Source organism: Nothobranchius furzeri, chromosome 15, assembly GCF_043380555.1.
Source record: "Nothobranchius furzeri strain GRZ-AD chromosome 15, NfurGRZ-RIMD1, whole genome shotgun sequence".
Classification (NCBI taxonomy): domain Eukaryota; kingdom Metazoa; phylum Chordata; class Actinopteri; order Cyprinodontiformes; family Nothobranchiidae; genus Nothobranchius; species Nothobranchius furzeri.
The window spans coordinates 58,717,713-58,730,906 of NC_091755.1; the positions used below are offsets into that span (position 1 = coordinate 58,717,713).

The window sequence follows — 13,194 nt, forward strand, 5'->3', positions numbered from 1 at the left end:
GACTGAACAGCCTAGCTCTTCTTTCTATTGGAAGCCAATTAGCCAAAGGATTGGACTTTAAAGATCTCATAAGTGATTTTGCTAACATGAAGACCCGTCAGTGGGCATTTACTGGAAAATAAATTCCAGGAGTTTAGTTTGAACACATTGTTGGCAAATAAAAATAATTGTATGTGAAGCCTGGGCATTTCACTTTTATTATGCTGGCATTTGTATTTGCTCAATATAGAGGTTAAACTAAGATCATATCTATTATCTTGTCTTATAGCATGACAAAAAATGTGTAAGAGAGATATTAAATAATTGAGCATGGGGGCCCACCTAGAAGACTTGTACCTAGGGCCCAGAACTTGGTGCTATGCCCCTGACTGGCATTGTGTGAATGTAATAGTTCATGCAAGCGTCTTTGAGTGTCCTAATAAAGCGCTATATAAGTTTGATGATGATGATGATTATTATTATCCTCATGGGCTTCCGTAGAAGGAAACAGGGCATGCAATAAGGCGTCGCCCAGAAACGTAGAACCGTTCCCGTGTATTTTAGACCCGATATTTTTTAATTAATTTACAACATTTCAATGGATACCTCCAGAGAATACTGGTAAAAACTACACATCGTCACTTTGAGAAAGCATTTACTGGCTGCCTTTTACTTTCGGTGAGTAGACAAGTCTGGTAAAGCTCAATTTTCCCACTGTAGTTTTTAAAGGCACACATGGCAGTTTTGGCTTGCTTTTAGCACCCCCTGTGGTCCGTTTAGTAGAACTGAGAGTGAAACTTGTGTTGCAATGCATTAGTCATTTAACTCATTCACTGCCAGCCGTTTCCTGATCGCTAAAGACCTTTGCTGCCAGCGTTTCTCACTGTTTTTACTGTTTTTTTAAGAGTGACAAAATGTTGGGTGATGTCGACGCCAAAACAACCAAAACAAAGAGTAGACTCACCTCTTACATCAGGAAGAATCCGCGTGTTTCGAGTGTTATCCGTTTTTTCATAATCCGTTGTGAAATTGTGATTGGCACACACTTTTCCAGTTCGCACCTCATTTTTTTTTACAGGAATGGCCCAAAACGATCACCTAATACTTGGAATTTCTGCTTCCTGGTCATGTGACATGTGACGTATGCAGATAAAGATGGGCTTCAGAGCTGAGATGTTTGTGCTCTCGGCGCGGGGGCTCGTTCCGATGCCCAAACAGTGAACAGTTGGATCTAAAACGACATCTTTAGTCATTTAGTCATCAGTGGCAGTGAATGAGTTAAATGCCTAAACTAGCTGCTGAAACATCTCACCAGCCCACCATTAGTGTCCACAAGAGCCGTTAATCACCAAATTCAACAAGTCAGCTGTGTTCACGGTCAAACACATCCAAGAAACATGCTGGAAGCAGACTGCAGTGCCAGGCATGTCAGATACATTTTTGCAAGTCCAACAGGTGGCGGCCCGCCAGCCTGAAGTTGCAAGTGCGTTATTCTGGCCACTGGGAGCGGTAGAGGTCTGACTTTTCATTAAGCCTGTAAGGGTCATTTTAGCTCATACTGGCTCAAAGAAATGATTTTAAAATATGAAAAAGTTGCATAGTATCCCTTAAAATTTTATACACGGGTTCACCGGTTTAGACTGTGAACCAACATGCAACCACTGGGTGTCACAAAAGAGGTATGATGCATCTGCTGCTTACTGCAGTCCACACGGCATCCTCCCAGATGTGCTTCAGTTCACGAAGCCTCTGAGGGGAAATAGTGTACAGACCTCTGATGCAGCTGCTGGTCTCGATTTCTGACTTTCACACCAAACGCGACAGTGCTTTTCCTAATTTAGAAACCAAAAAAGGATCTAAGCTTATTAAAGCTTAGAACCTCCCAAATGTTGCCTCCTTGCCCCATTTCTGACTCAGAATATCCAGATGATGGTCTGCATGTGAAACAAACTCCATCAGAAGGGTTTTGAACATGCTTTCAGGTGTAATGATGCATTTTTCCAATACTTCTGAATATTATACATCTAATAGAGTAAAGTAGCTACATGTGTTTTTACTACTGCCTGCAACAAACCCCTATATAACTGCATTAACATTTGGTGTATGAGGTTTGGTAACACAATTCTAGTTATTCTGTGATCTGATTTAATTACCAAGCCTGCTCACAAATCTCGTATGTAAATAACATGATTATACAGTAAAACGACTATCTACTAACATCCTGCTGCAACTCTGATCCACTACAGATGACCTACATGGAAACTAGAGCAGAACAAATGAATGTAACAGCGCAGAGTGGCTCTCATGTTTGGGTTTACATAGAGAAGCCCTAAATCTGTTCATGTTTCCCAACACAGTCTGAGCTACAATGCTGCTTGTTTCTGTGTCCTGGGAGATTCCTGGCAGCAAAGCCAGCAGAACACACAGAAAGAGCAGATCACCTAAGTGTGTGTGAATGCTTTATCCTTCCTAAAGGATTTCATCAGCGTTTCCTCATTCAGCAGAATTTGGAGAACCAAAAGATTGTGAGATCCCTTTGTTATGGCAGAATGTTTGGGCCTGAGCTAGTTCTTTAACCCACAGTGACCCATAGTGACCATCTTTGTTACGTTCGTTCTGTGATTCTTCATTATACACAGAGCAAAAAGAGCTTGTTTTTACTTGCCGACACGTTTCGGCGTCCACTGCCACTTTCGTCAGAGCAGATGCTGATGTTTCCGTTTATCTGCAGGCATCAGAGGATGACATAGGCGGGGCGTACCAAAACATGTTGCAAAGGTAAAAACAAGCTCTTTTAGCTCGGTGTGTAATGAAGAATCACAAAAAATTAGATCCATATATGTAAGTTTGGAGAATGTGTAAAAAAACAAGTTATTAAAAATATTCTAAATGTTTTTTTAAGCCTAAAAAGAGAAAAAACATTAAAAAAAGAAAAGAAAAACATCTTCTGGTGGTAACACCTAATAGCACTAAGGAGTTGAAACTTTGAATTTCAAAGGATTCTAGAAAGGGTCCTTTAAAGGAGGAGACTGGTTTAGCACTGGTTTGATTTTCCACAAGCTGGAGTTACCACTGAGTTACGCCTCACACCACCGCCTTCAATCCAGTTCCAATTTTCTTTTACGTTTTATTTTTAAACTTGGATTTGCATTTCAGCAGTTGAAACAGACTGAACAGAATACTGAGTTATAGCAAAGTCTGAGTTCCCTTAATGAACGGGGATGACTATACAAGCAAAACGGTGATGGATGTGCACCCAGGAAATATTTCCCTAAAGTTTAAATAAAATACATCACGTGGTTCATGAAATATTTTGATATGGACTCAAAGGCAAAAACATTAAAGAGCAAGTCACCCCAAATAACCTTTTTTTTGCTGATAAACTAAAGAAACGAGTGTCTAATCGTGCTGCAGACACGTGCCGTCAATAATTTGGCACTTCAGTGCATCTTAATTAAAATTTAAATATTCTGCCTAAAACTGGCAGTGTTGTGCCGTTGTCAGGTAAAAACTGCTCTGTATTCTAATTTAAATCTGCCACCGCTATTGGCTAAGAGGTATGCTATGATGTAAACTGGTAGATTATGATGTCACAATGCCTGTGTGTGTGTGTGTATTTGTTAGCAGCTCCGCCCCCTCGGTCTGCCAGGCAACAGCATTTGTTGCATTTTTCAAACATGAAGTGGGAGTGGAGTTAGAATCTGGTAGGGGTTGACTTGCTCTTTAATGTCCACCTGTCACTTCTCAGCGGTAGACAAAAGTCTCTGTAACCTGAATCAGATGGAGAAAAATAACCCACAAAGGGAAAGTTGATGCAGTTTGTTTAATGGCGCTTTTTTCAAAAGCAAACTAAAATCAGATAATGCAGATCTAAACTCTGAAACTCGTTTAATTCTCACAAATATTCACTCTGGACAACGTTAGCGGACTCCGTCACAACAATCTGCTGTCCTCATCCCACATTCTCCATGCACTCGCTATTATGACTTTTATTATTACGACAATTACAAAGATATGTTGAAGTGATCCATCTAAAATATTCTTACTTACAGGTATTGAAATAAAATTAGTTCAGTGGTGAGATTTTTAACATTCATGTAATCCTAAAACACCATCCACCTAAGCTCCTGTTAAAACCGGCAAACTTACTGATGTACGCACAATACTGGCCTTCCTTTATCAACATCTCTTCCTTCTAAAATAGAGCTTCTTAAGAATTAAACAAGTAAATAAGAGCCGACCTAATTAATAGTGCTGATATGATAGGAGGGCAAGTTTTGATGACAAAGTTGTGTGTGTGTGTGTGTGTGTGTGCAATTTTAAAGTTGCTTTCAGGTCCTGAAGAGTACAGCAGCGGTCAGAGCTGTTAGAGCCACAGCAGCCACCGGTCCCCAGATCATCCACGGTTTCTGAAACAAAGGCAGCAGAGAGAGGAGAGCTCGAGCATCACAAAGCAAAGCCTCACATCCGAGGGTCATCTAGGTTTTGGTACGGGGGAGCTTGCAACTGAGATCACGACGAAGCACAGAGTGGATAAAATACATAGAAGCTCTTTAAAGAAAGAAAACATAATTAACACAGCCAAATGAGAGAAGACGTTAAGCCATTCAGACAGGACCAACAGATGTCAGATGTTGAAACTGCATGATTAGATAGGTTAGATTTCTCAGGCGATGGTTTCCTCGGAGGAAGGCGTTCTGGGAAATGAGGAAAACCCGATTAGGTCATGCAAAGCACTGATGGAAACGACAGGCCGACTTGATAGGAGTAACGTGTACCTTACTACCACAATGCGCCGAAGCACCAAAACAGCAAAGCCAGGATAAGGCCGATGACTATGGCTTGAACAGGCAGCAATAGGAAAGTCTACAGAAGGGAAGGGATATTATAGTAATCAACTGCAACGAGACAGTCTGTGGTTGGGCGCAGCTTTGTTAAAGAGTCACTCAGTCACTGATCTGTGTATTTAACTAGTGTTCATGTAAATCTTTAAGCCACTCATGGCTGTTGTGTCCAGCAGCTCTTCACATAACAGGTGACAGTACCCAGTGTTTGCTGCTGTTGGGCTGTTCTGCAAGCATCACTCATTTCTGCTTTTTACTCTCTTTCCCTCGGCAGGGGCACACAGTATGAAACACAGATTTATTTCAGAATAAATTACATATTTACAACCGCTCACAAAAGCAACACTGAACAGTTTTGAGCAGGGTGTCTGCAAAAAATACAGCAATTATAAAACACACATTGTATTCCTGTGAGCATTTCACCAACTAAAGTGATCAAAATGACCGACTGATGGATCAGCGCTCACCTTTGACCCTTTCTCCTGCAGCTCCTTCATGCCGACCTTGCTCTCCTCCAGCTGATCTGTTAGCAGCTGCTTTTCCTGCTCAGTCTTCTTGTATTTCTCTCTCAGATCTGACAGCTCAGTTTGAGCCTCTTCATACTGCACAATAATGAATAAAAAACTCATCAAATGTTCCTGACACTCTTAAATTACTTATCTGTTTCTCCCAGGTTCTGTCCTGCTGACATGCTTAAACACCCTCCCCCACATAGGAATTTTATTGATGCACTTTAATGCTTCAGCTGATTGGGGCCAGTTGTTTTTACGTTCACAGGCTGAGATAACTCTTTTCAGATCAGATTTTTTTTTATCTTCCAAAGCCAGTCCTTCCTTTGTGTGTGATCCCTGTTCTGCCAGTTACTTCTGACTGGGAGGAGTGCTAATGTTAGCTAGCAGATGACTGATCTGCACATTTATTTATTTAGATGCCACTTTGGACTTTAAGAGTTTTCCCATCATTTACAAACTCAAACTTCTTAATTTTCCCTGTTTATTGTTGCAAAAATGTGGTAAATCTATCATTTAACCACTGTTTTCACTGCATCAAACTATGTTTACAAGAAAATAATTCATATTTGATCAGTAACATACCATATGCCTTACAGGAAAGCAGACTCAGTGTCAGATTAGATCTGTTTGAGGCTCCTCGTCCTGCAAATGCTGAGTAGCAGGAAATGATGTACCTCTGACATTTTTTAAATATTAGTCACCATCATGCCGATTTATTATTAAATCTGGGAACGGGAATAATTTGAGTAAATTATCATAATTAAACATTGTTTTTTATTTTTGCATCAAATTTGTGTTCCTCAACACGAGCAGGATAGATTTATTCCCTTGTCCAAAACAAGAATTCCTCCTTCATGCTGGGAGTGAAGAAGGAAGCGTCATGAATAGTGTAAGACTCCGTCAGCCTTGCGCCTGTGAAGCAGCGTCGTCAGCAGCCCAACCAGAGGCAGCTGCAGACCTCAAACCGTCACTACGCTGAAGCACTGCATCTGATCTGAGCAAAATGTTTCCACATCTATGAGTCACGTTTAAAGCAGAAACATCTAGCACAATCTTCTTTCTGAGGCGCATGTGTGTCTAAAGCCCAGATTTTAGAGAATACCTCTCTTTGCAGAGTCCGTCTGCGGCTCTCAGCTTCGTCCAGCTGGGTTTGCAGCTTGGTGTTGTCCTGCTGGTGCTGGAGCTGTAAGACCTTCAGATTCTTCTCCAGATCCTGCTGGGATTGCTCCTGCGCTCTGATGCTACTGGTTAGCTCAGCATTCTGACCCCGCAAGCTACCATTTACCAGTGACATCCACGACAAAAGGTGAAGGATGACATTAAAACAAGGTTACTGTTGGGTAAAACATCCTGAAACTGGGACATGCTCCACCTTTAGGTAATGCAGCTCAGTTCACTGACCTGATCAGGTCCTTCTCCAGCTGCTGCTGTTTCTGAAGCACTGCCTCTTTCTCACTGCGTAGTGCCTCACACTCAATCTGCACACTGGCCTTCTCTTTCTGGTGACTCTTGTGGAGTTCCTCATTCTCTGCCCTCAGAGAGGCACATTCACTCTGCAGACTGCTCTTTTCTTTCTGCTGCTTATTCACCACTTCCTGTTTCTCAGACCGAAGGGCGGAACATTCTTTCTGAAGACCATTACACTCCACCTGCAGAGACTGCAGCTCACTGGCTGCAAAGAAAATATACCGCTAAGTTTAGCCTCCTCAAAATTGACTTTATTCCTTGCAATAAAACAAAATCCCATTCTTCTTCCGGCTCTTGGAGGGTGCAGATGCTTTTCTTCTCCTCTCCTCCATATCTTCTCCTCAAGACCTTTGTCTGTGTGTGCTGGGTGCACGGCTGCTTCTGCATTTTTTCTGGAAACTGGAAACTGAAATTCACTAAAATGGATCTCGTCAGTTGGTCACTCAATGCGGTTGATAAAAAATTTTCAACGATGAGAACGGGGGAAGGGGCTCCCAGATGCCCCTCCGGGACAGACCAGCTGTCTGTGGAGGACTCTGAAGATGTGTGGATATTCGTGGTGTTGGTGTCGGGTTTCCTGCTGATCGGAATTGGAGGCTACCTGGCTTACCGGAAAATTAACGAGCTGTCGAGGAATATTGGTCTGATCCCCGAGCCCAGAGATGGCTTGCACCGCGCTGTGAATTCACAGACTCACATAATAGTCGAGATGAATCGTAAGCTTGGGACTTTGGCCGAGATTCAATCATTGGCACAAAGATGGATGCCATCAAGGATAGAGTGGACAAATCAGCACGGATTGGGATAGTTTAATGTCCATTATTGGGATTTTGAGAGGTTGAGGACCAACAAACTGTAAGACAGAGAGGAAATTATCTCTGTCTGGTTTCAAAACAATTTCTAATTGGAATCTGGCATCCTTGAGCCTGCAAGGCTACAAGAAAACTCCCCCCTCAGAAGATATGTGGAATGTGCTGTCGCTATGGCAACTCAACTCTGTCTCCTATCCCAGCCTGGGCGGGACTGCGGGAAGGCCACTGAAACGTTCCAGGGTCACTGCAACCCTCCAACCCTCAATGCTCCTCCCCCCATCCACACTGAGGTGACATGCGCTGCTTCTATCGTGGCTGCAGGAACTGAAGTGGGGATAGTCCCAACCCACCACCCCACCTAGTGGACACTTATGTTGTGTTGTTTGAAGTCTGTTGCATATCTGTTTAAGGTGTTTTTTTTTTTTGCAGAGCAAAGCTGCCCTCCATATGGAGGGTAACTCTGAAATGCCTTTTTTTTCCCTCCACCTGAACCAATCCTCAAGTAAACCCCTCTTATCTCTATTAAGGTAGCGCGACACAGGGTTGCGAATGACCACAGTCATTAATTCTTGTCATGTGTCTTGCCCATGTATTTCTGATCTCTGAAACTCTAATTTCTCTCTGGGATTAATAAAGTATCTTTGAATTGATTGATTGAAAAAAGGTTCAAATGCAACTCAAGATGTTTTTTTGCAACACGTGTTAGAGAATGGCTGAACGGGAAAACGTCTTGCAAGAAAAACAAACACACCACAATTTTCTTGTGATAAACAATTTTTTGCTTTAAATAAAGAACTAGAACTTTGAATGTGTACACAGTAAACTAAGAAAAACTAACAGAATACAGCTTGGAGCAAAAAACAAGTCAACACTTCTGCAAAAAATAAAATAAAATAAAACGTAGAAATAAAACTACTTTAAAGATGCATACAGTGGAGTGAAAAACTATTTGCCCCCTTCCTGATTTCTTATTCTTTTGCATGTTTGTCACACAAAATGTTTCTGGGCAATGTAGGTTTGGATTTTGTTCTCTCCCTAAATGATAAAAACCATCATTTCAAAACTGCATCTTGTGTTTACTTGTGTTATCTTTGACTAATGGTTAAATGTGTTTGATGATCAGAAACATTTTGTGTGACAAACATGCAAAAGAATAAGAAATCAGGAAGGGGGCAAATAGTTTTCCACACCACTGTATATGGTGCCATATAAACACAATCACATATTTTAACGATGCATGCACATGATGTGATGATACCTTGTATTTCTGCTGTTTTCTGCCACTGCTTGCTCTGCAGCTCCAGGTCCCGCTGCAGGTTGTCAATCTCGTGCTCGTACTTGCTGGCCGTCTGACGCCACTTTTCCAGATCCTTTGAGACAGTTGCCAGGTTGGACTGGACAGCACCGACGTCACGGTCCCGCTCGGCGGCAGCTGCCTCCAGGGCGAGTTTCAGAGACTTCACCTCGTCTCGTGCACTTTCCAGCTCGTCACGTGAACTGGAGGAGGCGTCCATCTGCTCTCTGAGCGTGCCCAGCTCATCTTGGAGATGCTGCAGCTGGCCTGTTCAAACCAAGGTCCACAAGCAGATTAACAGTGGTGACATCTACTGGTTTACCATTTCTGGTAAAAGCTAAAATCTACCTTGAAGGTTTTTTATTTGTTTAGCTGATTCAGCAGCTTGTTTTTGATTTCCTTTCCTCTCCTCCTCCAGAACTCCTGGAAAACAGAAATGCATTTTAATCTCAAAGTGAAATGAACCCACTGTTGGATGTTTAACATCTAAGGTAATCCTCATTACCTTGCAGCTCAGTGCGTTTCTGTTTTTCTGTATTAGCTAGTTCCCGAGCCTCTCGAAGTTCATCATTCAAACGCTGAATCATCTTTTCTGCGTCACCAGAGGAGCCCATGTTTGATCTGGTTAGGTCATCTAATACAGAACAGAAGAAAAACTGTTAGAATGTTTATTTTGATTGCTGCCAAGGCAGGAATGTAGAAAAGTGTTTGAACATCATCACAATCATCTGTGTAAAAACTATAAAAACACCTGTTCTGTCATGTAAAGGCCTAAATTCAATGTCTCATTTAAATTTGGATTTATGTTTTAGGAGCTCCATAACATGGCGGGGTTTCTTTTCATTTGTTTCACTGACATCTAATTGCTGATTATGCAGGAACTGGGTTTTGCATAAGGGACAAGGTCCTGCCCCAAGTGGAGGAGTTTAAGTGTCTCAGGGTCTTGTTCATGAGTGAGGGAAAACTGGAGCGTGAGATCGATAGGTGGACTGGTGCTGCATCTGCAGTGATGCGGGCGTTGTACCGGTCTGTCGTGGTGAAGAGAGAGCTGAGTCAGAAGGCGAAGCTCTCTATTTACCGGTCGATCTACGTTCCTACCCTCACCTATGGTCACGAGCTTTGGTTAGTGACCAAAAGAACAAGATTGCGGATACAAGTGGCAGAAATAAGTTTTCAGCAGTTTGGCTGGGCTCTCCCTTAGAGATAGGGTGAGAAGCTCGGGCATCCGGGAGGGGCTCGGAGTAGACCCGCTGCTCCTCCACCTTGAGGAGCCAATTAAGGTGGCTCGGGCATCTAGTTAGGATGCTTCCTGGTCACCTCTGGTGAGGTTTTCCAGGCATGTCCAACCGAGAGGAGACCTAAGGGAAGACTCAGGACAGGTTGGAGGGTCTATGTCTCTCAGCTGGCCAGAGAATGGCTAAGATTCCCCCAGAGGAGCGGGCCCAAGCGGCTGAGGAGAAGAAAGTCTGCCTCTCTGCTAAGGCTACTGCCCCAGTGACCTGACCCTGGATAAGCAGATGAAAATGGAAGGTTTTTGCAAATTGTGTTGTTTAATATAAAACTATAGAAAAACATAAATAAATCATACTTCAGATGTATGCCTTCCAGATCCCTTTTTCTGTAGACTTTTCCCAAACCCACAAAAGGAGAAACAGATGAAGTCATGACAGGAAACACAAGAACAATGCATCAGTAGCAATAAGGTCCTAATATAAATGTATTTAAAGTATGAAACAGCAGCAGGATGATGGCAATTGAGTCAGTTTCCATAAAAATAGGAGATCTGAAAAATCTACAATGTTAATTCAGCCACAGTCCCAAATAACTAACCAGGGCTGCTATGATTTCCCAAGATGTTAACACAGATTTATTACGTAAACTAATTGCAAGTCTAGAAATAGACCCCACTTTCCAAAGCAAACTGCTCATCACTTCTATATTAGAGCTTCTGGCACATTCACATTGCCCATTAATAGCACCCAACAATAAATAATACACAAAGGGAAAGAACTTGCCAACATTGCCAAGGGTCTGCTGTGTTTCCTGGGGCATGGAAACAAACTCCACAAATACTTTTCAAATGCCCAGAGAATATCTTGATCCCCTAATCTACCACAGCTAAGAAAGGAGATGACCTAATCTCAGAATGAACATTTGGTGGAGGCCAAAAACAAATGGAAGGGCAGCTCAAGCACCATAAATGGACCCATTACAGGACTGAAAACGTCAGAGTCATTAAGTTTAAAACAAATAGTTACGTAATCTATCAAATCAGATGACGTTTATAAATAACGGGAGTTAAACAAAGGCTAGGAGCTGGCGACATCCGTGGCCTATAACCACATGACCAGCCAGCTGTGTGCCAGACAAAGGAAGAGAGGGCAGCGCCGCGTCATGCTTGCATATGTATGAGCGAGAGCCAGAATGTGAGTGGGTTCCCTGTACTGTAAGTACGTTGTTTGTGCCCACTTTGTTCAAAAGACAACCAAAAGGGTTAAAGGATGCGTCACACGAGGATGCAACTTGTTATCTTTAGGAACATTGGTCCAGATGAGCCAAATTGTCTCTTAATGCCATTTAATGACACCTGACTAAGCAGCAATAGATTAGTCGGTGTGCAAAAATACATCTGCTGGAGGGGGGAGTGGGTATCAAACTGCCTCGAGTCTCAGCAGAGAATAAATGAAGGAGAAAATCTTTTTTTTAGCTCATGTGCTGAGGGCTACTGCCGTCATATCTTTCCCTGTTGCCTCTTCAGCCAATGTGGCAGCAAAATGAATCAGAGCATTAGCAAAGTGTTGACAAGTTACTGATCACACTCCCGGGAGACGTGTAAACAAAAAAATCACAAATTTCTGTCAAGAACTTATTCTGAGAAACATTTGATCCTGAAAGACAGCGTTTGCCTTGTGCTCTTTGCAGAGTTGCATCACAAATTCATTCATCATGCAAAATTATTTCACCAGTTTTGCCATAACTGCTCCATCTTAAATTCCCTGTACTGGATTTAAATTATATTTCCTCAACGGTCACCAGAGCTAACATCCTCTCAGTAACTAATCCTCTAATATGAAAGATCATCCTCAATAATAGTGCTGCCCAGGCTCATACTGCCATTTAGCAGTATGTGTCGGGTATGAAGAGGAGCAAAAATAATGCCAAGTCATTCACCTGAATTATGTATGTCAAGGCTTTGAGGGAAACATAACAGACCTTTAATCAATGACGCGTTGTTCAATGGATCACTCAGCTCTTTCTCATCCATCGGCTTATCTGTTTATGAAGAAGTACACACAATCAGGCATTAGCATGGGAAATAAACCAGATGCTGAGGTATTGATGGGGATTTGCAGGTCCTTGAAACTGCATGCTCATCTTCTAACACAACTGCTCCTTAAAACAGAATTGGATTCAGTCAGGTGCTGAGACATCAGCCCTTTAGGGACGAGGAGACAGACAATTAACAGATTATGAAGGTAAAAAAGTGACCCTGTACAAAATATTACCTTAGGTGATCCAGGAGCTTTGGTCCTGTGTGCGCCGAGGCTACAGCAGTCCCTGACATGAAGAACTCTTCCCCAACTGTCAGATTTTTTTGAGATGGAAGAGTCCAATCGGGGAAGGGGGACACAGTAGCAGCAGCGTGACATCACAATGCACTAAAACGCCCTTCTTTCTTTGAACTGAAGCTGATGGTGACAAAGAATGAGTAAAAATGAACAAATATCTAAAACCTGGTGAAAAGCTGCCTTAGAAAAGAGTGAAAAGACTGTCCTTAAATGCATGATCCCCCTGGATTTTTAGCTTAAGTCCCAGGTCCCTCCACACTGGGTCATGGAGCTTTTTTAGGGCATCTCGGAAGCTGCAGCTGCATACTTACACAGAGAGGTTTTGTTCAGGGCTAGGAGCAGCTCTCCAGCTCGGTGGTACTGATGGATAAATCCACAGCAGCTGTGAGACAGTGTGCCTTGTCTCCTCGATTTATTATACTGTGTGTACCACCAGGTTTGGTACAATAACGTTGCTGCAGACGGTTAGTGTTAGATATACAGTACGAGTTTTAAATCACCTCTCATTTCGTCCCAATTTGCCACCAAAGAGTCAAGCTTTCCGGCACTATTTTAAAGTGCTCTTCACCCAGGATTCATTGTGCTTTTTCAAAGTTCATCCTTGAACTTTTGCTACTTCTTCTCACTCATCACTTGTTTTCTATTCAGTCCTTGTAAGCTGCTGACATGCCAGCATAATGTGCAGTGCTTAAAATCTACACCAGTGAGGGGAAAAAG

At 42.5% G+C, this 13,194-nt stretch overlaps 1 protein-coding gene across 4 annotated transcripts; it reads right to left on the minus strand.

The window, feature by feature from the left end:
- Window positions 1–3,785: 3,785 nt before the first annotated feature.
- slmapb (sarcolemma associated protein b) lies at window positions 3,786–12,490 on the minus strand. 4 transcript variants are annotated; one of them, XM_015968125.3, is made up of 11 exons: window positions 12,415–12,490; window positions 12,122–12,181; window positions 10,497–10,533; window positions 9,414–9,542; window positions 9,257–9,331; window positions 8,873–9,175; window positions 6,737–7,007; window positions 6,438–6,609; window positions 5,291–5,425; window positions 4,758–4,845; window positions 3,786–4,388 (listed from the first exon to the last, which is right to left on the minus strand). In XM_015968125.3, the coding sequence occupies exons 4-10, from the start codon at window positions 9,520–9,522 to the stop codon at window positions 4,762–4,764; spliced, it is 1,149 nt and encodes a 382-aa protein (XP_015823611.1). In that variant the 5' UTR covers window positions 9,523–9,542; window positions 10,497–10,533; window positions 12,122–12,181; window positions 12,415–12,490; the 3' UTR covers window positions 3,786–4,388; window positions 4,758–4,761. The 4 variants fall into 4 exon arrangements, with proteins under 4 accessions (XP_015823611.1, XP_015823607.1, XP_015823610.1 ...); XM_015968121.3 differs by lacking the exon at window positions 10,497–10,533; XM_015968122.3 differs by lacking the exon at window positions 10,497–10,533 and having other exon boundaries at window positions 4,296–4,676.
- Between the last annotated feature and the right edge of the window lie 704 nt (window positions 12,491–13,194).